Genomic DNA, 27,239 nt, shown 5'->3' on the forward strand with positions numbered 1-27,239 from the left:
TTTGGAGACTTTCAAGATAAACATATAAGGCCTTAGCCAGAAGCAAAAAATGCACTTACCCAGAGATCATAAGGTGTGAAGAGAAGTTTGTGAAATTTCTATTATATGCAAATTTCCTGATAGGTTCTCATCAATAATGTCAGGTAGTTTATAAGTATAAACACTGAGTTAAAGATAGACTGTTCTTAACATCTTATTAGCAAAATCACACAGGGAAAAAGAAGAAAGGATTCTAATTTATTCTCTTTCAAATAGCAATCTCTTCTTTCCCATCTGTTATTTCTTTTTAATTTTTTAAAAATGTTTATTCATTTTTGAGAGAGAGAGAGAGATAGGGAGAGACACAGCATGAACAGGGGAGGGGCAGAGGGGAAGGCACAGAAAGCAAAGCAGGCTCCAGGCTCTGAGCTGTCAGCACAGAATCCCATGTGGGGCTCGAACTCATGTACCATGAGATCATGACCTGAGCCAAAGTCGGACCCTTAACGGAGTGAGCCACCCAGGGACCCCAGCCCATCTGTTATTATTACCTCTTGCATTTCTGTCTCAATTTCTTCATTTTTAACCCTACTAATAGAGAACAGAGTTTGAACTGCTGCAGTACATTTTCCCTTAAAAAGTTAAATTCTATCATCAGTAGAGCTTATTCATAAGGTCAAGCCCATTGGTCAAGAAAAGATTAGGATGACACCCTATAAAAAGACAAAAAGCAGTATAAGTCCACAGGTACACATGCACACACGGACATACTCCCTCCTTAGAAAGGGTGGTTCTACCCTGTGCTCTCCCTCCAATTGCTGAAATGGGAACATACCCTAACGCTCAGGGGGAAAGTCCAAAGTAGAACATTACCTTTTGGATCCAGCATAGTTACTATCTTCCTGAGCTGAGCCAATTTGAAAAGATGGTTTATATTGCAGAAAGATGCTCTTGAGAATGTTAATTGGGGGGACCTAGCAGAATAGGAGTTTTTAAAACCATGAATAAAATTAAGAAAATGACTATTAAATAGAAGTTACATTTTCTCTAACATCAGGTGCCATAAATGATAGCAGTCTGGATTTTCTCAGCAGGTAATTGTATTGCTCACAGTCAGTTGTCAGACCCTTCCTGCTCCTCAGTGTGAAATTAGTAATAGGAAAATGAAATCAATGAGCTGGAATCTATCTAGTTAGAGAGAGAGAGGGAATAGATGAAGGTAAATATAGCTTGTAAGCCTGACTAGCTGTGATCTAAACCTCAAATTCTGACCTTTGCTTTTTTAGTTTAGACTTACTGATTTGGGGAGCCTTTCTCTGAGAATTGCTCTTGGTGCAGATCTCTCTGTCAGTATACTGCAAGTGGATATGTTTCCTTTAATCTCACCTAAATTTCACACCATTGATTTTGGCCCACCACCTACACTTTTTACCACATTAAGGTATTTTAAAATTTTGGTTCCATTATCCAACATAGGAATTTTCCTCTCTATTTTAATGCCAGCACTTAAATCTATGATGCCTTCAACCACATTGTCAATTAACATGGCAAGCAGAGTGTGATGAATGGGAGAGTCTTGCAGAACTCCACTGGAAACACCCTTTAAAATTGACAAATGCCCTCAGTCTGCACTTTGGGCATCATTATCCAACCAGCTGTGAGTCTATCTAAGTTGCCCTCATCTAGCTCACTTGCCCCCTCTCCTTATTTGGGGAGATTTTGTCAGATGCTTTGCTAAAATTCTATAGTAAAGTACATTGTTAGTCCTTTAATAACACTTTTATTTTAAAAAAATACAGTTACTGGGGCATCTGGCTGGCTCAGACAATGGAGCATGCAACTCTTAATCTCAGGGTTGTAAGTTCAAGCCCCACAGTGGGCGTAGAGATTACTCAAAAATTTTTAAAAATCTTAAAAAAAATAGTTACTTTATTGGGCTCTCCACTGAACCCATACAGCACTTCTGTGGTCACTTTCCTTTTTAAAATATTAATACTTCAGAATTCTAAGAACCCATCATGTGAACAAAGTGTGATAAACCCATTCAGTGGACTACTTAATCAACAATAAAAAAATAATCTATTGATAAACACAGCATGGAAGAATCTCAGAATTATTATGCGAAGTGAAAAGAGCTAGTTATAATCATCTATAGACTTTATTATTTGGTTTATATGACAGTTGGGGAAAAAAGGAAAAACTGTAGGGATAGAAATTAAAGCACTGATTCCCAGGAGCTGGAGGGGAAGAGGGGAATATTGACTGAAAAGGAACATGAGAAAACATTTTGCGTAACTGTAGTGATTACACAACTGTATGAGTTCATCAAAATTCAACAGACCATATACCCGAAAAGGATAAATATTCCCCTACGTAAATTTAACCTCAATGTACCTGATTTTAAAAATGTCCCATTACAAGAAGCTTGTTAAAGGATGAGTTAAATGTAATTAAATATGCTAGAGTTTCTGAACTCTGTCTCTTTTTCCCTTCTTTGATTACTTAAAAATTTTTTTTTTAAGTTTATTTATTTTGAGAGAGAGAGAGAGAGAAAGAGAGAGAACAAGTGGGGGAGGGGCAGAGAGAAGGAGAGACAGAATCCCAAGCGGGTTCTACACCATCAGTGCCATGGCCAATGCAGGGCCCAAACTCAGGAACATGAGACCGTGACCTGAGCCGAGATCAAGAGTCATAGGCTAACTGACTGCGCCACCAAGGCGCCCCATCCCTTGCTCTGATTATTAAGGCGGGTTACTCTGTTCTATTTCATGCTTCCTCTCCAATCTTCCAGGAATTTTCAAAGATTACCTAACAACTCCAGTGTCTCAAAAACACATGCGTGTTTTCTTTATCCTGAAATAGTTTCCTATACTTAAAAAAAAGAAAAGTCTCAACTCCATTCCTTATACCATTGCCAGTTTTAAAGATTAAACTCTCTGAAAAGAAAGCAAAGTATCTTACTTACCATTTAATCTTTCATATGCTAACATAGCACTGTGTTCCCTCCAAACCTTGGGCCCTTTTCTGCAGTGTTCCTCTTCCTCGATCTTGGAAGAGAAATTTAAACTACATCCTATTACTCTGGGCTTCAGAGACTCCCAAATGAAATCAGGGAACTTTAGCCTTCTGTTAAGTCAATCATTCTGGACACTGAGGTACCCAGCCTCTTCTCTTCCCAGGGGCTGCTGCCTCAGGAGGTCACCAGAAGCCACTGTGCTGACAGTGGGCAGTGTCAGGAAGAGTACGGGTTGATGATAGTGTCGCATCTCAGCCCTGTTTGTTTTCATTGTTGCTGTTCGTTTGTGGTTTATTTTTATCTTGACAACTCTTCATTTTTTTTTTTTTTTTTTTTAAATTTTTTTTTTTTTAACGTTTATTTATTTTTGAGACAGAGAGAGACAGAGCATGAACGGGGGAGTGTCAGAGAGAGGGAGACACAGAATCTGAAACAGGCTCCAGGCTCTGAGCTGTCAGCACAGAGCCCGACGCAGGGCTCGAACTCACGGACCGTGAGATCATGACCTGAGCTGAAGTCGGCCTGCCCAACCGACTGAGCCACCCAGGCGCCCCTTCATTTTTTTTTTTTAAGATTAGACTATAACTTTTGATTACCAATTTATAGTAAGAGCTCAAACCGCAAAGTTTTAGAGATACAGATAACTTCTTATTTGCCACTACATTAAGATCTAGCATACTTTGAGGCGCCTGTGTGGCTCATCTGGTTAAGCATCCAACTCTGGATTTCAGCTCAGGTCATGATCTCACAGTCTTGGGATTGAGTCCCACATCCGGCTCAGTGCAGAGACTGCGTGGGATTCTATCTCCCTCTCTCTCTGTCCCTCCCCTGCTTGTGCGCACCCTCTCTCTCTCTCTCTTTCTCTATCTCTCTCTCTCTCAAAATAAACTTAAAAAAAAGAGAAAGATCTGGTGTACTTTGATTATCACTTGGGCTCTGAGGTCACCCATATAGCTCTCAGTCCTCCTCCTTACTTTGGTGACTGAGATCTTACCCTCATCTGTCTGTTGTCATCCCATGGTCTTGCCAGGCTCTAGTGTTACAATTTTGGAGGGTATGTTACTCCTTTCTCCTCAAAATTCTTTTTAAGTCCTCTCATAACTTTGGCGAGTGTCTACTCTTTGGCAGGAGCACACCTTCTATTTCTTAATCATGGGACCAGGAAATTGGCACATGTTTTCAACATCATCCAAGGAGCTTTGATGGGTGGGTGGACTTTGGATCGGCTGAGGAGAAGAAGGAGGGCAAACAAAGGTGCCCAAGTAGGAATGGCCATCACAGGTTTGGGGATAGAAAAGCTTAGAGCCTGAGATAAGCCTTTCAAAATAAAGAACTAGAATACATGATCACAAAGGGTGGAGGAAGGAGGCCTGAGAAATGCAAATATGATATGAAATCTGATGTGGTGTTTGTATCGTCTGCCACCTTCAGCAAAAATGTTGAAAATGTGGCATGAAGATGACACATTGAGCGCAGTGCTAGTTGTCTCTTTCACTTGTCTGGTTCGGGAGGAGAAACTTTTCGATGAATTTGAATTAGAACTTTTACATTTTGACTATCTACTTCAAACTGTTATGGCAACTGTTTAACTCAGGTAGTAATATTTGTTTGTGAAATGCTCTCTGAGATTAATCTGATGAAAATATATGCAAATACCAAGTAAAACTTTAATATTAAGCCTGTGGCTGAAACTGTTATTTTCCAAAGGCAAAAATTGATCTCTGTTGTAAAAGATTTTGGAGATTTGACTAACAGATCACCTTAGTATGTTTTCTGTCTAGGACTGAAAGTCAGCCTTATCCTTTCTGTTTTTACTTTTATTTTTCTGTAGATTCTACATTATTCCTCTTCTCTTTTTTGTATGTCACTATGAATGAAATATAAACCTATTTTTTCCGGAGTGGTTGGTGCTAACAGAATAGCATGATGTTTCCAGAAATTTCTTTTAATCATCCTGTGATTTCACATTTTTTTTGTGTGCTATTCTAATACAACATTGCATTACTTGAAATATTAGGATTTATAAACCTCACTGAAAACTGCTAGAACAGAAGCCATCTTTTGTACTTATTATCATCCTATGCAGTCTGCCCTGTGTGTTTTTAAATGTGCAGGTAATGTTAAATGAAGGAATGAACACAATTTACATAACATATTTTTCCATGTTGAAAGATATTATAAACAGTTACTTTTCTTTAAGTTTTATTTATTTTTATTAAAGTCTAATTAACATACCATGTTATATTAGTTCTGGGTATACAACACAAGAAATACTTTTTCTCATGTTGAAGATTCCACAATCAATTTTAGGCTCTTCTATTGAGCTCCAATTTCCATAACCTTCTGTCCATATCCTGGGTTTAAAGGAGAACATCCTAAGCTTTAGTACCTGTGGACTGAGGCTTAGGGTTGGAAAGAACCTTGCAGATGTTTTAGTAAGACTGTTATCATCTTACAAAGCTAAAAAACTTCCTCCAGATCACAAAGTGCCTAAAGTCAGAGCCCGAGTGAAGACTTGGCACATTTGGGTCTCAGTGCAGGACAAAGGTGACAATGCATCCTGCTAATGATCAGTTGCATATTATAGAAGCAAGAAAGGTCATCTGCCAAGAAAGGAGACCAGCTTAAAAACTATTCATCATGGTGACAACTCTTCTCCACATTTACATAGGCCTGTCCACTTTGTTCTTGAGTTTTAAAAACCTTGATCTTAGACAGAACAAGTGAGTAAGAAGAATGATCATCTTCCAGGACTACAAGTCTGATAAGATCTATCAGACTCGCTGATAGATCTTAAAGCATATGGATTCCTTTCCAGTTTTCTCATTGAGATATGGAGCTGAAGTCAGTTTTCCCACTCAGCAATGCAAGATACTATAGCAAAGATATGCAGATGTTTGAACTCAAAGTTTGAGAAACTAAGCTAAAACCGCCAATATAATGTGATTTCTCAAAAAAAAAAAAAAAACCCAAAAAACAAAAAACGACGACGACAAAAACAAAAACAAACAAACAAAAGAGTAACACATACCCACAGCCTGGGAAGAACATAAGCACAGAGGCAGTACAGAATGTTAGATTTGTCAGGCAAATTACCTAACTTCTCTGGGCATTACTTCATCTGTAAAATGGAAATAATAATACCTCATTTTTAGTGTTGTTTCCAGAATTATATACAGTGATACAGAATGAAGCACATAGAACATGGCCTGGCATCGATTTAGAACTCAAATATTGGCTATTAACTTTAATATTTAACCTAGTGAAACTAAATTCTGCATACTCTTCCATAGATAAAGAGGGCAGTTACAACCAAGAGAACATGGCACTATAGAGGAAAATAAAATTCATCCAGTGGTACAAAGAGCTCTAAACGGAATAAAGCATGAGAAGAGAGGCAGTTTGTAATCAGAGCCAAACATTTAGACATTAATGGATATCTTCACTCAGTTATTTTTGTGGATGCAACCATGATTAATTCTTCTACTGCTCCAATCAATTCCATTTATTGTCCAGACTCCCTGATAGACCTTAAAGCATATGGATTCCTTTCTAGCTGTCTCATTGAGAAATGGAGCTGAAGTCAGTTTTCCCACTCAGCAATGCAAGATATTATAGCAAAGATATGCAGATGTTTGAACTATGATGATGTCTTATATTTCAAATTTTGGTGTGCATAGTTGTCTAAGCACTGACTATTCTTCTAAATAAATGAAGTCTTAAGACTTTTTCCTTTTTTTAAAAATTTTTTTTTAATCTTTATTTATTTTTGAGACAGAGAGAGACAGAGCATGAATGGGGGAGGGTCAGAGAGAGAGGGAGACACAGAATCTGAAGCAGGCTCCAGGCTCTGAGCTGTCAGCACAGAGCCCGACGCAGGGCTCGAACTTACGGACCATGAGATCATGACCTGAGCCGAAGTCGGACACTTAACCGGCTGAGCCACCCAGGCGCCCCGACTTTTTCCTTTTTTTAAAAAAATCTTTATGTATTTACTTTTGAGAGAGAGAGAGTGGGAAAGGAGCAGAGAGAGAATCCCAAGCAGGCTTCATGCTGTCAGCGTGGAGCCAGTTGTGGGCCTGAAGTCACAAACCGTGAGACCATGACCTGAGATGAAATCAAGAATCAGATGCTTAGCTGACTGAGCCACCCAAGCACTCATTTCTTAATGAGAAAGAGAATCAGAGCTAAATCATGTATTAAACACCTAGACTTGCTAATCGTTAACGTATATCAAGTCTATCAATGACAAATCTTCTAGATGCATCCTGAATTTCTTATGGTCAAAAGCAATACATTGACTTGTGTTCTGCCTTTCTTTATGGTTGACACTATTTAGGACCACAATAAATGACTGTTTAATTGAACGTTCTGGGTTAAGTGGTTGTTCTGTATCATACTGTAAGTTGTTCATTTCTTTTTCCCTACCACTTCTCATTTCCAGTTTGATCACTCATGGCTTTGGGACTCCAGCAATATGTGCAGCCCTAAGCACTTTCCAAACAGTCCTCAGTGAAATGCTGAACTACTTGGAAAAACACACTACCCACAAAAATGGCGGAGCGGCGGATTCTGGCCAAGGACATGCCAACTCGGAGAAAGCCCCCCTGCGGAAAACTTCAGAGGCTGCCGTGAAAGAGGGCAAAACAGAAAAGACAGACTAGCTACATCAAACAGAATCTATTTCTAGAGAGTCTTGCTGCTGATATTTTTTCTAATATATATATCATTGAGGGTGATTAATCTTCATGGACCAAATCTCTACCCTCCCCCAACCCTCCATAAAAAAAATAAAAATGGAAATGAAAAATGAAACAAAAAGGACAACCCCCCCAAAAAAAAAGAAAAAAAAAGGAAAACAGCAGTGTAACCGTGTGATGAAATTGTCACTTTTTAATTTTATGTTATGATAAACTTTTTGTGCACGTAATTTATTGTTCCGGATTATATACATCACAGTTTTTAAGCACTTCTGGACTCTGGAGAGGCAGCACATGCTTTTTCACATCTAACGGATGCACTTTCTTATCCAACTATGTAGTTAGGGATTAGAAAGCATGACCAACTGGAATCCATCACCAGTGCTTACAGCTCCAGTCTTTCTTCACTTAATTCCCTGATAACAGAAGAGTGCCTCTTTCCATTAAATAGACCAGTCTGGCAATCAATCCATCAATAAATGCTTTGGGAACTGAAAAGGGCAGTCATGAATCTTTGTCCTGTGAATTGACAGAAATTCTAAAATTTTGGTCACCCCACTTATATTTTGGTTAAGCCCACTTAACTACCAGTGCCTTGGTGGTATTTCAAAATTCCAGAAAACTCTGCCCTCTTTATGTATGACCATTCCCACCCCACCCTAAGATCTACCCCCACTCCATAACTAAGAAGACACAGCATAATATTGAAGAGATAAGAGATGAACTCTTCCATTCATTTTCTTTGCATCCCCAGCCTAAGAGTTCAAGGAAGTAGACTGCACTTAGTGGCTCTTGGCAGGATGGCTAAAGGAAAGGGTAGCTTTGCTGCTTTTGGGCTCCTGAAGGAGAAGCAGTGGTATTGTGTTGCCTGGAAAAGCATGGAAATAAGAACAGTGATGTTTCCAGGAATCCTTGCCCCTCAGAGAGAGGAGAGGAGCCCAAGGGACTAGTGGAGGCTCCTTGAAGTGCTGGTGGCCAATGATTGTATGGTTAAAATATGAGACGTTTTTTTCTACCTTTGTGCTTCTTCTACATGCCTGATGGCTGTGTTATAAACCTTTAGAGGCACAGAAGCATTCGGATCTGTGTTCAATAAAGAAAACAAAACCAGAATGATCAGAGAAGACTTTTGCTTTTAAGATGCCTCCTTTTTTTATAGCTTGTTCTGTACCTTCATTGTCCTTTAGTTAAGACACTGAAAACGAGGTTCCTGGCTACAAAGGCTAGGGGCTAATTGAATCAAAGTTTGGTCCATTTAAACCTGAACGTGTCAAGAAACCTGATTCGTACCACACTGTACTGACCTTTCTATTGTTAACAAGTGTCAAACTTCTAGGCAAATAAAGATGTAGGTCATCGTCTATGAAAAAAATTATTTTAATAATATATGGACTCCTGATACTAAGGTTAGCATGAAAATATTGTCCTCTTCTTAACACATTTCAATTACTTTCAAAAAGTCTCTGTTGTATTATAATCCCATGGGGAATATTACTATTATTTTTAATTGAGAAGAAATTGCTCAAGATTTTTCATGTAGAGCACACAAGATATTTTTACCTAATAATAATTCTTAAAGTTATTTGACCTTTATCTTCAATCTTGTACAGAAAAGAAGAACAATAATCAATGAAAATCTAAATTTTCTAGACTAAATTCAATTAACAGAAGACACTACTAAGGCATTCTATAATAAAGGGGTTTTATAGTTATACTGTAGAAGAGCTTAAAATAAATGTAACAGTAATGAGTTGTGATTTCATGTGTTTACCTAGTTCCATGTTTTAAATTTTGCCATTACTCATGGATTAAAAGTTTTTTGAAATAAAATAGAATAAAGCAGGAATTCTGCAGTTCCAAATTTCATCACAAAATAAATTATTCCATTTTACATGAAATTTCCCATATTGTAAAATATACACATGAAACAGAAATGAATATTTCAGTTTAATAAGTAGTAGGAAGGCTATATACAGATAATGTGGGCTATTAACATTTCCTTAATGAAATTTCCACATTAATACTCTTTTATTCCTTTTATTATTAACAGTTACATATGTATTTAATATGGCATTTTGATATGCATATCTGCTAGATACTTAATGTAGTTATATACCATGTCAAATGTTCACCAATAATCAGATGAAAAATTAGATCTGGCTTACAGTACCACCTTCTCCACCCATAGTTGTGACTAGCTGGGGTTCTTAACACTTCAATGGGGTGGTATTATTTATTAGCCTTGGAAACAAAAGTATAACTATAAAAAACTACAGTGCATATTATTTACCAGGATTCTGGGTGTCTTAAGAGCCTTAAATGGACAGCACCCATTGTTTAACTTAACCAGCCATTAGGCCATAAATGAATTGATGGACTGGTCATGTTTAGAGTCATTTATTATCATATTCTAATAGACATTGTTAACATACCAACTTTTGCCTTGTATATAATAGGTACTCAACACTTTTTAAATAAATGAGTAAATGAATGTGTGTGTGTTCTTTGTCCAAAATGGGCCAAAGGACCTATTACTTTTGATTTATATTTTATTTTCCCTCAATACTCAGTGCTTCAATCTGGCTTGCTTCTTCCATGGTAATTTATAAATAACTCTTTTTATTTGAATAAGATCACATTTCCACTGTATCACATTAGTTTCAAGTAGATATATTTAATATAGAACAATAAAGAAAACTAGGTATCAGAATTTTCACAAAAGTGAAATTATAATCAGTATCATAGTTTATAGTGAAGGCAGCTCACGAAAATCTATTTGATTTTCAGTTTTATACTAAGTAATAAAGCAATGAAAAATTTTTTCAGATTAACTATTGCCCAGAAAAATTGTCCAAATCTCTCATACTTACTCATAATTAATAATAAATGTAAAATTTTTATATTTAAACTTGTGAAAGATGAAGACAAATTCCTATGAAAAGAAATGTCTAAGGCTGTTTCAATAACCAATTTAAATGCCACCTCCATGGCTATCTCATTAGACTTAAGTTTGGTGGTTCTAGAAAAATAAATGAAACTCTGAATTACTCTATTTTTCTCCTCTGGAAAGATCAGCACTGGAAGGTTCCTAGCCCATTCTCCTGCTCTCTTCTTTTCAGATGCTTTGAAAATAGGAATAATTTTTTCTGGCTTTGCAGTTCCCTTTTCCTTTTCCTTCTTGGAGGGTATATTCTCTTCAATGTCTAGGACAGAGTATGACCCTTTAGCACACCCAGGAACCCCCTGACCCTACTGTGGCAGTACTAAGAATTTGACTTTCTGTCACCTGCTGCTTTCAAGATAAATGTGTCAATAAATAACCTTGTTAATGATAAGTAAAATAGTATAATCCCATTTTCCTGTATTTTCTTCCTTCTATGCCTCATTGGAAGCATTTTAGAGCAATGTAATTTTTAAAATGTATCAGAATCCTTTACACAAGGAGCATGCTGTGTCCTTACAAAATCCAAGTCAATATGTGAGAGGTAGCATGGTGTAGTGACTAAGAGTATAGACTCTAAAACCAAATTACCTGGTTCAAATCATGGCTTTTTCCGCTTGCTACTGAACCTCTCTGTGCCTCCATTTCCCCATTTGTAAAACGAGGCTACTAATAGGTACCTAGTCTCATAATTACTGTCAGAACCAAAGAATTAATGTTATCTAATTTGTTAAGAGCAAATAGGGGCATAGTTAGTGCTGTGTGAGTGTTAGCTAGTGTCTTTAGTACTTAGCTTGGACAAGCAATTTTTAAAATCTAGATATCAGTCTCTCTTCAGTTTATTGGACCCTTTCTATATGCCAGGCTCTGTCCTAGAGGCTGAAAATACAGAGTAGAATAGAACATTTGTTTTCAAGTTTCTCACAGTCTCCTGTGAAGACTCTAGCCATTAGAACATGGTATCATAGTGAAAATGTGCACAAGTTGCCCCAACACAAACCAGAGTAACTTCCAGGGAACTGGAGAGGAGAGCATAGAGGGTGGGAGATGGGGGTTATGATCAGGGAAACAGAAAGGTGATCAAGAAAAGAGGGACGTTATGGTTCTGGGTGATTTCAAAACATTTGGGGCAGGATGCTATTTTGAAAACTAACAAATTTACCTTGTAGTTCTTGTTATTCCTACCTTCCTCATCCTCTTGGAGCAGCTAACATTTTGTCTCTACTGCCTCAAGGCGGGAATGTGACCCAGTGGAATGCAGGCAACAAAAGAGTTGAACTTCTGTACAAGTTTTCAGTTTTAAAATCTCAGGCCCTAAAGGAGGAATTGAGGTTTAAAAGCATATCAGTCAGGACCTTTTTCTTCCCCACACACACATACACACACACACTGGAGAACAGAATATAGTCCCTGTGTTGGGGAAAGAATGAGAGAAAAAAGAAAGTGCAGCTATCATTGATCTCTCAGAGAATGGGCTATGTCCTTGAAGGTGAGGTTGGAGACAGAGGCAACTATGTCGCCATCCCAATGGAAAGCCCAGCAAGGAAGAGGTCCCAGCAGAGTGCAGAACCGGGAACTGTCTATGTGTTATGTGTTTAGGCAGATGGTTCAGAGCCTCGCAGGGTTTCTCCCAAGGAGTTTCTCTTCAACATGGCACCTGAGGTACCAGGATTTACGGGTACCAGCAGAAAACAAAGCTGCAGCAATTCCTGCACCGCGGAGGGATACGGCAGCAAAAGGGTTTTTTAGGAGCACCCAGTGACAACCCGCGTAGTTGACAAGCACACAGTCCTCACAGGTTGGACACAAGTACACGCAGGAGAGAGTGGAGATGCCAAAGACCAGCTGGGAATTTAGGCATACGAGTTAGAGTCCATTTAGGAGAACAGAAACCCGCTAGGGATTTCAAGAAGAAAGGATTTGTTAAAAAGAATAAGTTGAACAGGTGTTAGAAGGCTGAAAGAGTGAAAAATGAGACACTGAACCACCCAAATATTAGTAATTGAAAAGGCAGCGACCATCCCTATAGATGGCAGAACACAAGGAAGGAGGTGAGGTTACCTGCATCTGGGAACTCGTGGGACATCCTTCCCTCCATAGTTGCTGCTTGAACCTAAGAAACTGAGGCTGGTGATACCTCTGAGGGGGTAGAGCTTGGCTAGCTCTGGGAATGCAAAAGAAGTTGGAGGCTGGAGTCAGAACCTTCTGCTTCTACTCAAGGGAGGTTGACAGAAACTAGAAATAAGTGGAGCAAGCATCCTTTTCACCTCCTCCTTCCTTCAAATTTTTACCAGTGTTTCCCATTTTCTACCAGTGTCTCCCATTGTCAGAGTCCAGTTAGAAGCCAACTGGCAAAGGGTTGTGAGAAAGACAGCTTGCAGACTTCCTCCCCAGCATCACACAATACAGAAGAGTGGGCTTCTCTGCAGTTGCCAGTAGATGAAGCATCAACAGACAAAGATCCAGGGGCGCCTTGGCGGCTCTGTTGATTAATCATCCAACTTTGGTTTTGGCTCAGGTAATGATCTCAGGGTTCATGGGCTCTGGCCCTGCATTGGGTTTTGCACTGACAGTGCAGAGCCTGCTTGGGATTCTGTCTCCTACTCTCTCTGCCTCTCTCCTGCTCTCTCACTATCCCTCTCTCTCTCCAAAATAGACTTAAAAAAAAAATAGGCAAAGATCCAGACCACATGTTTCCCCACACAACATGGTTCTACATAAGCCCTCCTCCCTCAACTATGGGACATAGATGCAACCCAAGAAGACCCTAAATGGACTAAGATCAAATTACTGCCACATTTAAAATGAAGTCTTGCATATAGAAATTATGTCACATTACAGAAAAAGAAGTGACATTTCTCATGTATCCGAATTGGCAGACAGACATTCATACCTACTACACTTAAAAACGATACTTCAGCTACTTCCCATCTGTATCACAGAGAATTCAAAAAGAACAAGACACTTAGGAAAATTTAAAGTAGTAATCCCTGTGAGAGGCAGAAAAGAATAAAAATAAGTAAAGGTGTATGTGTAAGTCATTGCCAAAGTCTGATGTAAGTTTCAAAGCTATTCTTCCTTTAACATTGTATTTCCTTAATTATTTCTTTCATGTCAAGAGGTATTTGGGGAAAGGGCACTAAGGTGACGGTTATGTTTAGTCTTCCAGGTCTAATGAGGATGCTCTTGCATCAAATAACAGCTAATAATGTGCATAAATGTTGGGATCTTTCATCTTCTTGCCCCACACATTCTCCCTGGATAATATCATCTTGTATCATGGCTTTACTTGTGGCAAAGACCAATAACAATCTAACAAAGTCCATTTCACCTTTATCCTGGGTATACGTGTATATGAGGGGTTGGTAAACTTTTTATGTAAAAGGCCAGATAGTAAATATTCTAAGTAATGCAGGCCATATGGTTTCTGCTGCAACTACTCAACTCTCCTGTTGGGTTGTAGCATGAAAGTAACTATTGGAAATATGTAAATAAATGGGAGTGACTGTTCCAAGAACTCTTTCTTTACAGAAATAGGCATTGAGCTTGATCCTGAGGACTGTAGTTTGTTAACCCCCAACATAGATTACATTTTTCAGCATTTCTTGCTGTTTGTAGCTATATACTTAAGTTCTTTTCAGTGGGGGAGTGGAAGTCATATTTGATACTTCCAGAGTTTACAAATTCTTCTCCCAGCTACATGAGATGATAATGAGTCCCTGGGGCAAGGATTCTCAACCTTGACATTACTGGCATTTGGGGCCAGATGATTCCTTATTGTGCGGGCTATCCTGTGTATTGTAGGGTGTTTAACAGATCCTTAGCTTCGATACAGTAGATGCCAGTAGCATTTGTTCTAATTGTGACAATCAAAATTGTCTTCAGACATGGGGCACCTGGGTGGCTCAGTCGGTTGAGTATCCGACTCTTGGTTTTGGCTCAGGTCATGATCTCACAGTTTATGAGTTCAGGCCCGATGTTGGGCTCTGAGATTACAGTGCAGAACCTGGAGCCTGCTTCAGATTCTATGTCTCCCTCTTTCTCTGCCCCTCCCCAACTTGTGCACTCTCCCCTCTCCTCTCTCTCTCTCAAAAATAAATAATAAATAAACATTTTAAAAAATTGTTTTCAGACATTACCAAATGTCTCCTGGGAGACAAAATCACTCCTAGTTAAGAACTGCTGTCTTAGAGATGTCAGAAACACAAGATGGAAAGTACCTGGACCCCCGGATGACCAGGTAGAAGAGAAGTACATGTTACTTCAACCTAAATTTCTATTATGTTAAACCACTGGAATTGTGGGGTAGGCAGGAGGGTCTATTTGCTAGTATTTGTTAGCCTAGCTTAACACAATGCTGATGAATTGCAAATCCATATCTTCAACCCAGACTACTCCTGCACTCCAGATCCATGTAATCAACTTTCTATGGGTATCTTCTTATGAAAAACACCATCTCCAGATATACATATATAGGGACTTCTAATCAATACCCCAATCCCCTTCCTCAATCTCAGGTAATCTTCCTCATCCTGAGTTTTCCATTTCTGTTAAGGATGCCTGTATACAGTAGCCTAAAGACAAAAACCAGTGAGTTATCTTAAGTGCTTCCCTATCTCTGCCATCTTCCTACAGCTAATCACTAGGTTCTGAAAAACTAATACAATAATATTATAACAAATTAATTTTTCAGGACCTAGTGATTGACTGTATGAGGCAGCCATTTTCCTAGTTCAAGATACCATCAACTTATGATTGCATTATTGCAATAGCTTCCTAACTGGCTTTCCTGCCTATGTATCTGCTCTTCTTTAGAAAAATCTTCCTAAAAAGCAACTCTGCTTTCCACATATTAAATAAAACTCTCTGAGGTTTGCCACTACCCTTTAAAGTCAAACTCTTCTTGAGGATTTATGATATCCTTCTTACCTGGCCTTTGTTCCCTCCCCCAGCTTCCTCCAGCTTTATCTTGTATCTGGGCTTCCTTCATCACATTCCCTCCTCCTGCCTACTGCATACACATTCCATGGTCTAGTCACATCAAGCTTCTTTGAATTCCTGACACTATCCATGATCTACGACTGACTGTATAGTTGTCTAAACTTGGAACATTAGGTTCTACCTAACCTCCTCCACCAAGCCAGCTTCTACTTATGTTTTAGGTATCAGCTTAAAAGTCACTAATTCAGTGCAACTATGAGTTTTCTACTGCTATGTATTATCACAAACTTAGTGGCTTAAATTAGCATCCATTTATTAGTACACATTTCTATAAATCACAAGCCCAGCCAGGCTCCACTGGGTCTCTGCTTAGTCTTTCATTAGGCTGAACTCGAGATAACAATCAGTCTGGGCTCTTGTCTAAGGCTTCTAGGGAAGAATCCACTTCCGAGCTAATTCAGGTGGTTGGCAAAATTCATTTCCTTGTGATTGTAGAACTAAGGTCCCTCTTTCTTTGCTGGCTGTTGTCTAAGGGTCACTCAGAGTTCCCAGACTCCACTGTTAGCTTTTTATCACATGGCCCCCTCCATATTCAAGGCCAGTGACAGTGCATTGAATCAGTGCTGAATTGGACTTTCCCTTCAGCTATCAGGTGGAGAAAACTTCTGCTTTTAAAGGGCTCACATGATTAGATTGTGTCCATCCGGATGATCTCCCTTTTGATTCACTTAAAGCCAACTGATTAGTAGCATTAATTACATCTGCAAAACTCCTTTATCACCTAAGTTGTAATGTAATTATGAATGTGACACTACATTATATTCAGAGTCCCGGGATTAGATGGGAAATCTTGGGAGTTCATCATTAGAATTCTTTCTACTGCAGGGTCTTTCTCTGATTCTCTAAATCAAGCTGCTTTTCTATCCTTTGTGCTACCTTACCACCGTTTATCCTATGCATGTCACTTCTTAAAGATTTTTTTTAAAGTGGGCATGGAGCCTACTGTGGGGCCTGCTGTGGGGCTTGAACCTATGACCCTGAGATCAAGACCTAAGCTAAGATCAAGAGTAGGACACTTAACTGACTGAGCCACCCAGGTGCCCCTACAGATTTCTTTTAATAATTTGCTTAATTATCTTTCCTATTAAATGATTCCCAGTTCCCACAACTGTAAAACAAGGATAATTATAGTATTTACATCATCAGGTTGTTATAAGAATTAAATTAAAATTTCCATATAAAACAATAATAATAGTGCCTGAGACATATAGTAAGGGCCCAAATTATGTTAGCTGTTAATATTATTGCATATGTGGAATTGTTAATACTAAATATCATTAGGTTTTGAAGAAGGAATCCATGTATCTTGACCATCTCTGTATTTCCAGCAACAATCCCAGTACTTTCCTGGCAAATTCCTATCTGGCAGGAATGAATGATGAGCAAATGAATGAATATGAAATTCTGTGCTCACCCAAGTTGTAAAGAGAAAATATGTAACACTCTCTGGAAGAAATGGTGACAAATCATAAAATGCCAGAAGCCCTAGGAGTGTTTTCAGATTCACAGTCTCAGAGTAGAAAGTGATAGGCACAAAATATCTCATGCATTAACACAGAAAGTCATTATCACACTCAAGTCTCCAGTGTATAAATCCTAGGAGCACATTGTTAAAACTACACTTTTAAATAAAAGAGTAATGGAAAATAAAACTGACAACTTATGGTCTCATCTACAGCAAAGCATTCTTTGCACAAATTATATCCTCAAACAGCACTGAAATGGGTATAAATGCTTATTGTTCCTAATTATCCTAATTATCTATTTGAAGCCTATTTACTAACACAGTAGAGATTTTTTTTTTTTCTGAGGGTAGTTGAGAGGGTATGGAAAGGCTGCATTTCCTTTCTGGCTTCATAAATGTTTTCTCTAATTAGTTAACTTCCATTTTAGAGCAGATAAGTTTTTGTTTTCTTAATGAATGACAGAATTCCACAGGAAATTATAGTCTTTTATCCTAGAGGTTATAAAGCTATTATAATGACTTTGAGACAGAAGACTGTTGTAATGGTTTTATGGAAAGGGATTTGGAGAAGATTGCTTGTAACTTCCTTAGAAGATGGAGGAAAAAGCACTCCTATACTCAGAGCATATAGTGTATGTTTCCCCCCTGTTGTCTGTGTAAACTTACTTTATATGAAAGCATGTATTTAATTGACATGTGGACATATAATTCCTAGAACACATAATGTTAACTTTGGACCTTCCAGATTTCTTTGCAAATTGGTCAAGGTAAAATTCTAATCGTCAGCGGCAAATCAGATTTAGTAAACAAAGACTTTCTTGAACCCAGAATTTTTTTTATTAGCTTGTTTTATTTTTTTATTTTTTTAAATTTACATCCAAAGTAGTTAGCATATAGTGCAACAATGATTTCAGGAGTAGATTCCTTAGTGCCCCTTACCCATTTAGCTCATCCCCCCTCCCACAACCCCTCCCGTAACCCTCAGTTTGTTCTCCATATTTATGAGTCTCTTCTGTTTTGTCCCCCTCCCTGTTTATAATTTTTTTGTTTCCCTTCCCTCATGTTCATCTGTTTTGTCTCTTAAAGTCCTCATATGAGTGAAGTCATGATTTTTGTCTTTCTCTGACTAATTTCACTTGGCATTAATACCCTCCAGTTCCATCCATGTAGTTGCATATGGCAAGATTTCATTCTTTTTGGTTGCCAAGTAATACTCAACTGTATATATATACCACATCTTCTTTATCCATTCATCCATCAGTGGACATTTGGGCTCTTTCCATACTTTGGCTATTGTTGATAGTGCTGCTATAAACATGGGAGTGCATGTGTCCCTTCGAAACAACACACCTGTATCCCTTGGATAAATGCCTAGTAGTGCAATTGCTGGGTTGTAGGGTAGTTCTATTTTTAGTTTTTTGAGGAACCTCCATACTGTTTTCCAGAGTGGCTGCACCAGCTTGCATTCCCAGAACCCAGAATTTTTTAAAATAAAATCCTTTCTTTGTTTTTATCAGAATGGAGACCAATTAAACTCTTTCATTCATTCAACAAATACTTTTTGAGAACTTAATATATATCAGTCACTATGCTAACCATATAATAGATGTTCAATAAGTTCAGCATTGGATCTTTAAATCTTTTTCAGTTCTTTGCTTCCATTGGTCTTGTTCAAGATTCATATTACTTTCAAGTCCTAGATCTGAGAGCTCATGCTTATTTCTACTGGCTATAAGTAGCAATTCTCATTATGTATTTATTTTTGAGTAAGTCATTGATCACAGACTATAAAGATTTTATTTTATTTTATGTGTTTATTTATTTATGCTTCTAGAGCCTCAAAAATAAGCTTCAATACAGCTTTCAGGAACTTATACAAATGATAAAATACTATGGCTGAGAAATAAAGAGGCAAATAAATGGTAAAGTGATAAAATAAAGCCAGAAATGAGACTAATAAAATTAGAATTATGAGTGTTTGCTACATACAGGTGTATAACAAATTTAACTCTGGGCTTTCTTTTTTTTTTTAAATTTTTTAAGTTTATTTATTTATTTTGAGAGAGAGAGAGAGATAGAGCACACAAGTGAGAGAGGGACAGAGAGAGAAGGAGCGAGAGAATTCCAAGCAGGCTCTGTGCTGTCAGTGCAGAGCCCAGTGTAGAGTTCCGACACACAAACCATGAGATCATGACCTGAGCCAAAGTCAAGAGCTGGAAGCTTAGCCAACTGGGACTCCCAGGTGCCCCAACCCTGAGCTTTCTAACAGCCATTGAAAAATGGAAAAGTTGATTATTTATTCAATTCACTGTGTTTGTGTTTAACATTAAGCCAAAACAATTGCTCTGCAGATACACAACTATTTCTGACACTTAGAGGGGAAAAAAATGTTTTCAAAAGAATCTTTGGAAAAAGATCTATGAACAGCGTTCTTTCAGCAGATTGGAGTTTCTCAACCTTGGTGCCTTTGATATATTAACTGGGTAATTCTTTGCTGTGGGGTTATGACCCATGCTTTATAGAGTATTTAGCAGCAATTCCTGGACTTTTCCCATTTGATGACAGTAGCACTGTTCCCCTAGCTGTGACAACCAAAATGTCTCCAGACATTGCTAAAAGTCCCTCCCCTATGCTTTGATCATTAACAACCATTTTAGTAGATCCAACAAGAGAAAGATTGTTCCTTAGACAAATTGCATTATATCAAAACATAGTTTGGTAGAAACAAGACCCTTTTTGGTCAGAATAGTTGTCCAGTTACTTAGCCCTGTACTGGCCTGACTTAAATCCAGGTTATATTAGAGCAGCTAACTGATATCTATCAGGACTTTAAGAAGACTGTTCCTCTCCGCTGAAGTTCTAATGGGTATCAGATTGCAGTGACTTCAAAACTGTCCTTCTAGGTAAATAGTATTTCACATTTTGCTTACTGATATACTGATGGTCTAATTTTCCCACCTTCCCTGTACTCACACTCTTTGGTGGTGCCCTCCCACACCAACTCTGGGCTTAGCCATGTGGCTTAGTTTAACTAATGTGAAAGTAACAAACTTGATGCAAATAGAGCCTTGAAAAAGCACTTGTTCTCTTTCTCCCTTTCCTTCTCCCTTTCTCTCTTTCTCCCCCGCACCATTTTTAAATTTCTGCCTCTGTCTAGAGGACAAATCTAGACTAAGATACTGGAAAAGAAGGGGCTTTGTGGAAAAAGAGGTGAGTTACCAGCCAACCTACCAGGTGATCACCTGCTCATGCCAACTTGCTCAACCAGATGCATGAGCAAGACCAACCAGCACAGTGGAGATGCACCCAGATCAGCAGGATGGCCCAGGCAACCCTTAGACTTACTAAAAAAAATAATAAAGAGTTGCTGTTAACATCCACTAAGTTTTGGGGTGGTTTGTTACCCAGCAATGTGTAACTGATATAGTTACCAATTAAAAACTGTTATACTAGAGGGACTCCTGGGTGGCTCAGTCGGTTGAGCATCCGACTTCAACTCAGGTCATGATCTCACAGTCCATGAGTTTGAGCCCCGCATTGGGCTCTGTGCTGACAGCTCAGAGCCTGGAGACTGCTTTGGATTCTGTGTCTCCCTTTCTCTCTGCCCCTCCCCTGCTCATGCTCTGTCTCTCTCTATCTCAAAAATAAATAAAAACATTAAAAAAAATTTTTTTTAAAACCTGTTATACTAGAAATGTGTTGACATCATTTTTGAAAAACTGAGGGACCAATGAAGGATGTATGACCTTTTCTCTGAGTGAGCTAATGATTTGTCTGTTGGAAATGCTCCAGAATTGCCACAGGTTTGAACCAACGGTCAATGGGAGGAAACGGTTTCACAGCTCAATATAAAAAATGTATTTGTAAGTTTTTGGAGAATAATTTCTGATGATAAAATACATGATGATCTAAGCAAACCAAATTTCCAGCCATGATTGAAAAGATTAACCACCATCTTTTCATTCAGAGGACAAATATATGTTGATTCACTCCTCTGACCTTAGCATTGTACTGGGTAAGTGATGCTAAATAAAATTGACACCCATGGAACCAGAGTGGGAGAGCAACACTGGGGGCCATATACAAAACTGGTTTAAAGCAGAGCCTGGAATCAAGTTGCCTGGGTGGTGATCTTGGCTTGGCCACTTTTCAGGAAGGTCCTTTACTTGTGCTAATATGCCATTTCAAATTGCGTATAACCTTAGGCAAATTACTCTCCATGCCTTGTTTTTCTTATCTGTGAAATGAGGATGTTTATACTAATAGTATTACCTTCCAAGATTATTGTGAGGCTTAACTGAACAAATGCATGCAAATTGCTTACCAGAGAGGTAGCAAAGAAAAAGTTATTTTGGAGGCAATTTTGCAAAGGGTTAGGAGTGAGGAGGGTGCTAGAGTCAGACTGCTTTAGTTGGAATATGGGCTCAACCACTCCTAGCTGTGTGCCCTGGGAGTTCCATAACCTTTCTAAATCTTGTATAAGGTGGAATAAATATTAGAAGGAGAATTAAAGGTGATAAATTATGTAAAGTACTTAGCATATGCCTGACTCACAGTAAATATTCATTTACCTATATTTTTATTAAAGTTAATTAACACATACAGAATGGCAGAGATTTAATTTAGACAAAGAGAGATAGGGAAAACCTCTCTAATGGATGGGAAGATGGCCTGATGGATGAGTAGTAAAGGGGGAAGGGAAGAGTATTCTGGTAGAGGAACAGTATGTGTAAACCCCTGAGTGGGGAGAGAGCTTGGAGTTTATAGAAACTGCCAGAGATCAGTGAGGTTGCCATACAGCAAGCCAGTGGCAGATGAGCCAGGATTGGGGGTGAAGATGAGGCTGCAGAAATGTTCTGGGCTGGGTGGCCCCACTGAAGATCCTGTATTTCATCGTAAATACAATAGGGACGGTTTTAAATCTAGAAAGTGGTGAAACCAATTGAGGTTTTCAGTCCTTGATGCTTCTTAACATCTACTCTTTAGACCTTTATCTTATCCCACTCTTTGTTTTTTATTTTTCTTCCAGCTTGCTTCTAGTTGCAAAGCAGATGGGTGATATGGGGAGCTTGGAAATAAATGTTTGTAAATACTTTTTCAATAATAACACAAATACAATTTTTTCTGAGAATATCATCATACTAAAAGCAATGTTTGTACCAAATTGAAAAATCTGTGGAGTAGAAATGGATTTTGAATTGGTTGTAATGTAAATGTAATTCACATTGAGTCCAAACAAATTGCAATATTCTAAAACTCAAAATAGAAATTGTATACACCTGAAACTAATGTTAAAAAATAAAATAACATTTTATTAGGAAAGCATGTGTGTGCCCATGGGACCAGATGGACAGGGAGCACTGGCAAGATCCCAAGGGGACACTCTAGTATTTGCCCAGCCCTCAGCACCCACCCTAGCCCTCAGGCACAGAGATACACATGTGAGCAAGATGATGCTCATCTTCAAAACTCAGGGTCACTGAAGACTTCAGTGAAGACACCCAACGAAAGATCATCATAGAACCACTCCTTTTGGTGTCCAAGGTTTCTAACTCCCTGGAAGGAGGCTTGTTAATAGTGGCTCTGACAACCAATTGATTTGCAAACATAAGCTACATCATCTTTTATCTTCAGTGTAGATTCCTTGAAAAGTGAACTTGAAGGGCACGCCTGAGTGGATCAGTCTGTTAAGTGTCTAGCTTTGGCTCAGGTCATGATCTCCCTATCTGTGGGTTCGAGCCTCCAATCCATGGGTCGAGTCCCATGTTGGGCTCTGTGCTGACAGCTCAGAGTCTGGAGCCTGCTTCAGTTTCTGTGTCTCCCTCTCTCTCTGCCACTCCCCCCACTCATGCTCTCTCTCTCTCTCTCTCTCTCTCAAAAATAAATAAACATTTTAAAAAATTATTTAAAAATGAATTTGACATTTTAGACACATTCCAAATATTTCTAGAAATAATAGCTGTGTTTTGTTTTTGTTTTATTTCCATTTGAGATATAATTGACATATAACATTATATTAGTTTCAGGTATACAGCATCATGATTCCATATTTGTATATATTGTAAAATGATCACCATGATAAGCCTAGTTGTATCTATCACCATACATGGGCTATATGTTTTAACTGAACTTAATTTTCCATATAGACAAGGTCCATAATTTCCTTGCAGAGCAGTGAAAAGGAGAACAGTATTGGAGACTAAACATGTGTTAAAAAAAAAAAACAGGGGCGCCTGGGTGGCGCAGTCGGTTAAGCGTCCGACTTCAGCCAGGTCACGATCTCGCGGTCCATGAGTTCGAGCCCCGCGTCAGGCTCTGGGCTGATGGCTCGGAGCCTGGAGCCTATTTCCGATTCTGTGTCTCCCTCTCTCTCTGCCCCTCCCCCGTTCATGCTCTGTCTCTCTCTGTCCCAAAAATAAATAAAAAACGTTGGGAAAAAATTTAAAAAAAAAAAAACAAAAAAAAACAAACTAATCTGGGCTTAGGGAAATCTTAATTCAAAGGCATCATTGCAAGAAGGAAAGGGGGTCCTGTTGCAATAGAGAGAACATTACACCTGCAAAGTCTGCAGAGTGTCAATGGTCAAGCCAATAAGGACTTGTTCTCAATATGAATGGTAACCAGGCTGGAGAGAGAGTCTGGTGTGGGAGAGTGGGTGGAGTCACAGGACAGTTGTTCCAGGAATGTCTTTCCTTTGGGTCAGCTGATTCTCAAAGGGCTGTTGGGGGGGGGGGGGGTGGAATTGGGGGCCTGGGGAAGGAGATTACCTTGGTCAAGGCAGGTACTTTGTTCAGATTAGTCAGTGGTATAAGCAGTTCAAGGAATCATTAATAACACAAAGAATGGGTATTTGGAGGGTGTGTGTCAGGCATTGTCAGAGATCAACTAGGGGGCATCTAAGTCATTTGGAGAAGGGTGTTTCTTGCCATTAAGCTATGTTCACAAACACAAAAGAGTGGGAGGATTTCTTAACCATTGCTGTTTTTTAAGAACATGGGGCTCATGCCAAGTTTAATAGTGTCACATGTAAGAGATTGTTACCAAAATTGATGCACAAAATAAGCAGTTAAATCCTAAGACTGGCCTGAGGAACTCCAACCTATGATGTGTTAGTTTTTAAAACTATGAGTATTTCTCCGATACCAAGAAATATAAGCATTCATAACATCAGCATAAAATGCCAACCCTATCATCTTTGAGAGAAAAAAATGGAAAGGTATGCCCATTTAATCCTTGAGGTAAAAGTCTTCTAGATTTACCATGCAATTGTTTTTCCAAAAAAGAGAGCATGTAGAGTTAAATGTTGTTTTGGATTGAGCAGCGGTTTTAAACAAAATGTATCTTTCAAGTGTGATTTCTCTTTTCTAAAATATTCTAAAATATATTTTCTAAAATATCCTATGACTACCTAAATAAGCCATTGGTCTTGTCTCCTACAGTATTTCAAACATACTTTGATTCAGGCAACCCAAAAATTTAGACGTTTCTGTATGTTTCACAAGTATAGCATTTCTTATTTTAAAAATTCATAATTCTTGTTGCATAAAGAACTAAATATGTTCCATGGAAATATTATAAAATTAAATGTCAAATTAACTAGACTTCTAGAGTTAAAAATAATAAGCCATAATTAAAATATTATACATAAGACTGAAAATCACTTAAAGGCACTGGCAAGATCCATCAAGAGGATCCCCAATCTTAAATGTCTATTAAAAATTTGGTCAGGGGCGCCTGGGTGGCGCAGTCGGTTAAGCGTCCGACTTCAGCCAGGTCACGATCTCACGGTCCGTGAGTTCGAGCCCCGCGTCAGGCTCTGGGCTGATGGCTCAGAGCCTGGAGCCTGTTTCCGATTCTGTGTCTCCCTCTCTCTCTGTCCCTCCCCTGTTCATGCTCTGTCTCTCTCTGTCCCAAAAATAAATAAACGTTGAAAAAAAAAAAAAATTAAAAAAAAAAAATAATAAAAATAAAAATTTGGTCAGAAGATCCTTCATGACAGTTTCTTAAGAGCTACCACCTTGACCATTTTACAAATTAATTTTTGAGGAGAAATTTATTTCTGAGTACCTTTTATCACACCTAGTTCTTATCATTTTACACAAGCACACAAATTCAACATAAACATAAAAGGCACCCTTGAAGTGTGCTAAAAGGAGTAAAAAGAGACATGAAAAGGAGTATATAGAACCCTCAAACCTCTCAGCTTCTCTGAGACCATGTCTGTAGACAGGACTAAACTGTACAGATCTAATGCAATGAGGCAGCTCTGCAGCTCACCTATAGAGACTCACTAAGGATATATCTAGTAATACTGTCTCTAATAAAAGAAGCAGTTAAACTTTCAGTTTTATTTTGGCCATATGATAATTTTGTGACCCATGCTTTAAGTTGACTAAAACAAAGACAAACCTGTTGGGAGACAATTCTGCACAGTTCCCTTGAATTTCCACACGTCTTTTGCACTAACTGCTTTCATCTGAACTAGGTCCTCAAGGATGTTTATATTGTGAACAGGCCTGGAAAACAGAGATAGTGTCTCCCTCTGGAACCAAAAGCAGGTTTGCCGACAGCCTCGGCAAATAGAGATGATATCTCTCGTGGGAAATGAAATAGCTATATCCTGGGTTAGGAGATTATAGGGAACATATTGCAAAGCAGAACACTGCTTTCTGGCCTTGCTGAAAACAGCAGGCCAGTATCTAGTTAATGCGTATGTAGGGGTTGGGTCTCTGCCTGTGTTCATGAATTCCTTCCACCATGTTATCTATGGAATATCTTATCTTGTTCTCCACCCTGCTTTTCTGCATCTGCTCTTTTGTAGTCTTGGGAACACCTTGTTTTTCTGCACACTTTCTATACATTCTTAATGGTGTAGCCCACTGACCTATTGAGCAATGTTTCCCTGAATATATGCTTAATAAATATGGAAGCTTGACAACAGCTCCAGGAGACTTCCCTTAGCCTCCCTCTCACCTCTCTTGGAGTCTTGAGTAATCCTTTCTGCCATCCTCGGCTTTGCTGGAAAAGGCAAAAGCTGAACCCACAATCTCCTGCTAGGGGACAGGATAGTCATACTTTTTTTTTTTTAAACTGCCCTTTATAAAAGGTTTATGTTTCATAAACTTGGGTTTCCTCTCTTATAACACAACTCACTGCATGTGTAGTTATCAACTGGCCCTCTTCACATTGTCCTGTGGGAACTAGAAACTGGCCCACATGCTTATATTCTGGCTACTGCTATTACCATAAATAATAAAGTCTTTAGTCTCTGACCTAGGAGTCCCATGTCTTCTGCCAGCTTCTGTGAAACTGTCATAGATTAAATTATTAGTTTCCAAGTAAAGTAAAATTTCAGACCATTTACAGTTCTTTTTTTTTTTTATTTTTTTTTTTAACGTTTATTTATTTTTGAGACAGAGAGAGACAGAGCATGAACGGGGGAGGAACAGAGAGAGAGGGAGACACAGAATCAGAAGCAGGCTCCAGGCTCTGAGCCATCAGCCCAGAGCCTGATGCGGGGCTCGAACTCACAGACCGTGAGATCGTGACCTGAGCTGAAGTCGGACGCTTAACCGACTGAGCCACCCAGGCGCCCCAGACCATTTACAGTTCTTGACAAAACTATTCCCTAAGGAATTCTCTTCCAATTTATACCTACAAATGAAGCTCCAGATGGGGGGAAATTTAATGTTTTCTTCACTGATGTATCCCCATCACACAAAACAGTGCCTTATGTGAAGTATTCACTTAAATATTGATGAATAGATGAATGAAATTAAAAGTGTTTTTTGAGGGGTACCTGTGTGGCTCAGTCAATTAAGCATCTGACTCAATCTCAGCTCAGGTCTTGATCTCGGGGTTGTGAGTTCAAGCCCCGCACTGGGGTCCATGGTGGGGTAAACCCTACTTTAAAAAAAGTGTTTGTTGGAAAACTCATGTTTAATACAGGATTAATACAGGGTTCTTACAAAAAAAAAACAAAAAACAAAAAAACAAACTTTCTGCCAATCCCAAAGTAAGAGTTCACAAGGTAGAAAATGGCACCCTGTACCAAAGCATATTTGGAAAATATTTCTCAAAACTTGAAGCAATTCTATTTAAATGAATATTAGTTTCCCACTACTCTTGTGACAAGTC

The 27,239-nt window shown here is 38.7% G+C and overlaps 1 protein-coding gene across 1 annotated transcript in view; it reads left to right on the top strand.

The window, feature by feature from the left end:
* Positions 1–8,821, top strand: part of TFAP2D (transcription factor AP-2 delta) — a 57,763-nt gene extending 48,942 nt beyond the window's left edge. The window contains exon 7 of the mRNA XM_060614514.2: positions 7,440–8,821. Within this exon, the coding sequence (XP_060470497.1) occupies positions 7,440–7,659 (220 nt within the window). The 3' untranslated portion in view covers positions 7,660–8,821. The remainder of the gene's footprint in view (positions 1–7,439) is intronic.
* The last annotated feature ends 18,418 nt before the right edge of the window (positions 8,822–27,239 follow it).

Source organism: Panthera onca, chromosome B2, assembly GCF_046562875.1.
Source record: "Panthera onca isolate mPanOnc1 chromosome B2, mPanOnc1 haplotype 2, whole genome shotgun sequence".
In the NCBI taxonomy this organism is placed as follows: domain Eukaryota; kingdom Metazoa; phylum Chordata; class Mammalia; order Carnivora; family Felidae; genus Panthera; species Panthera onca.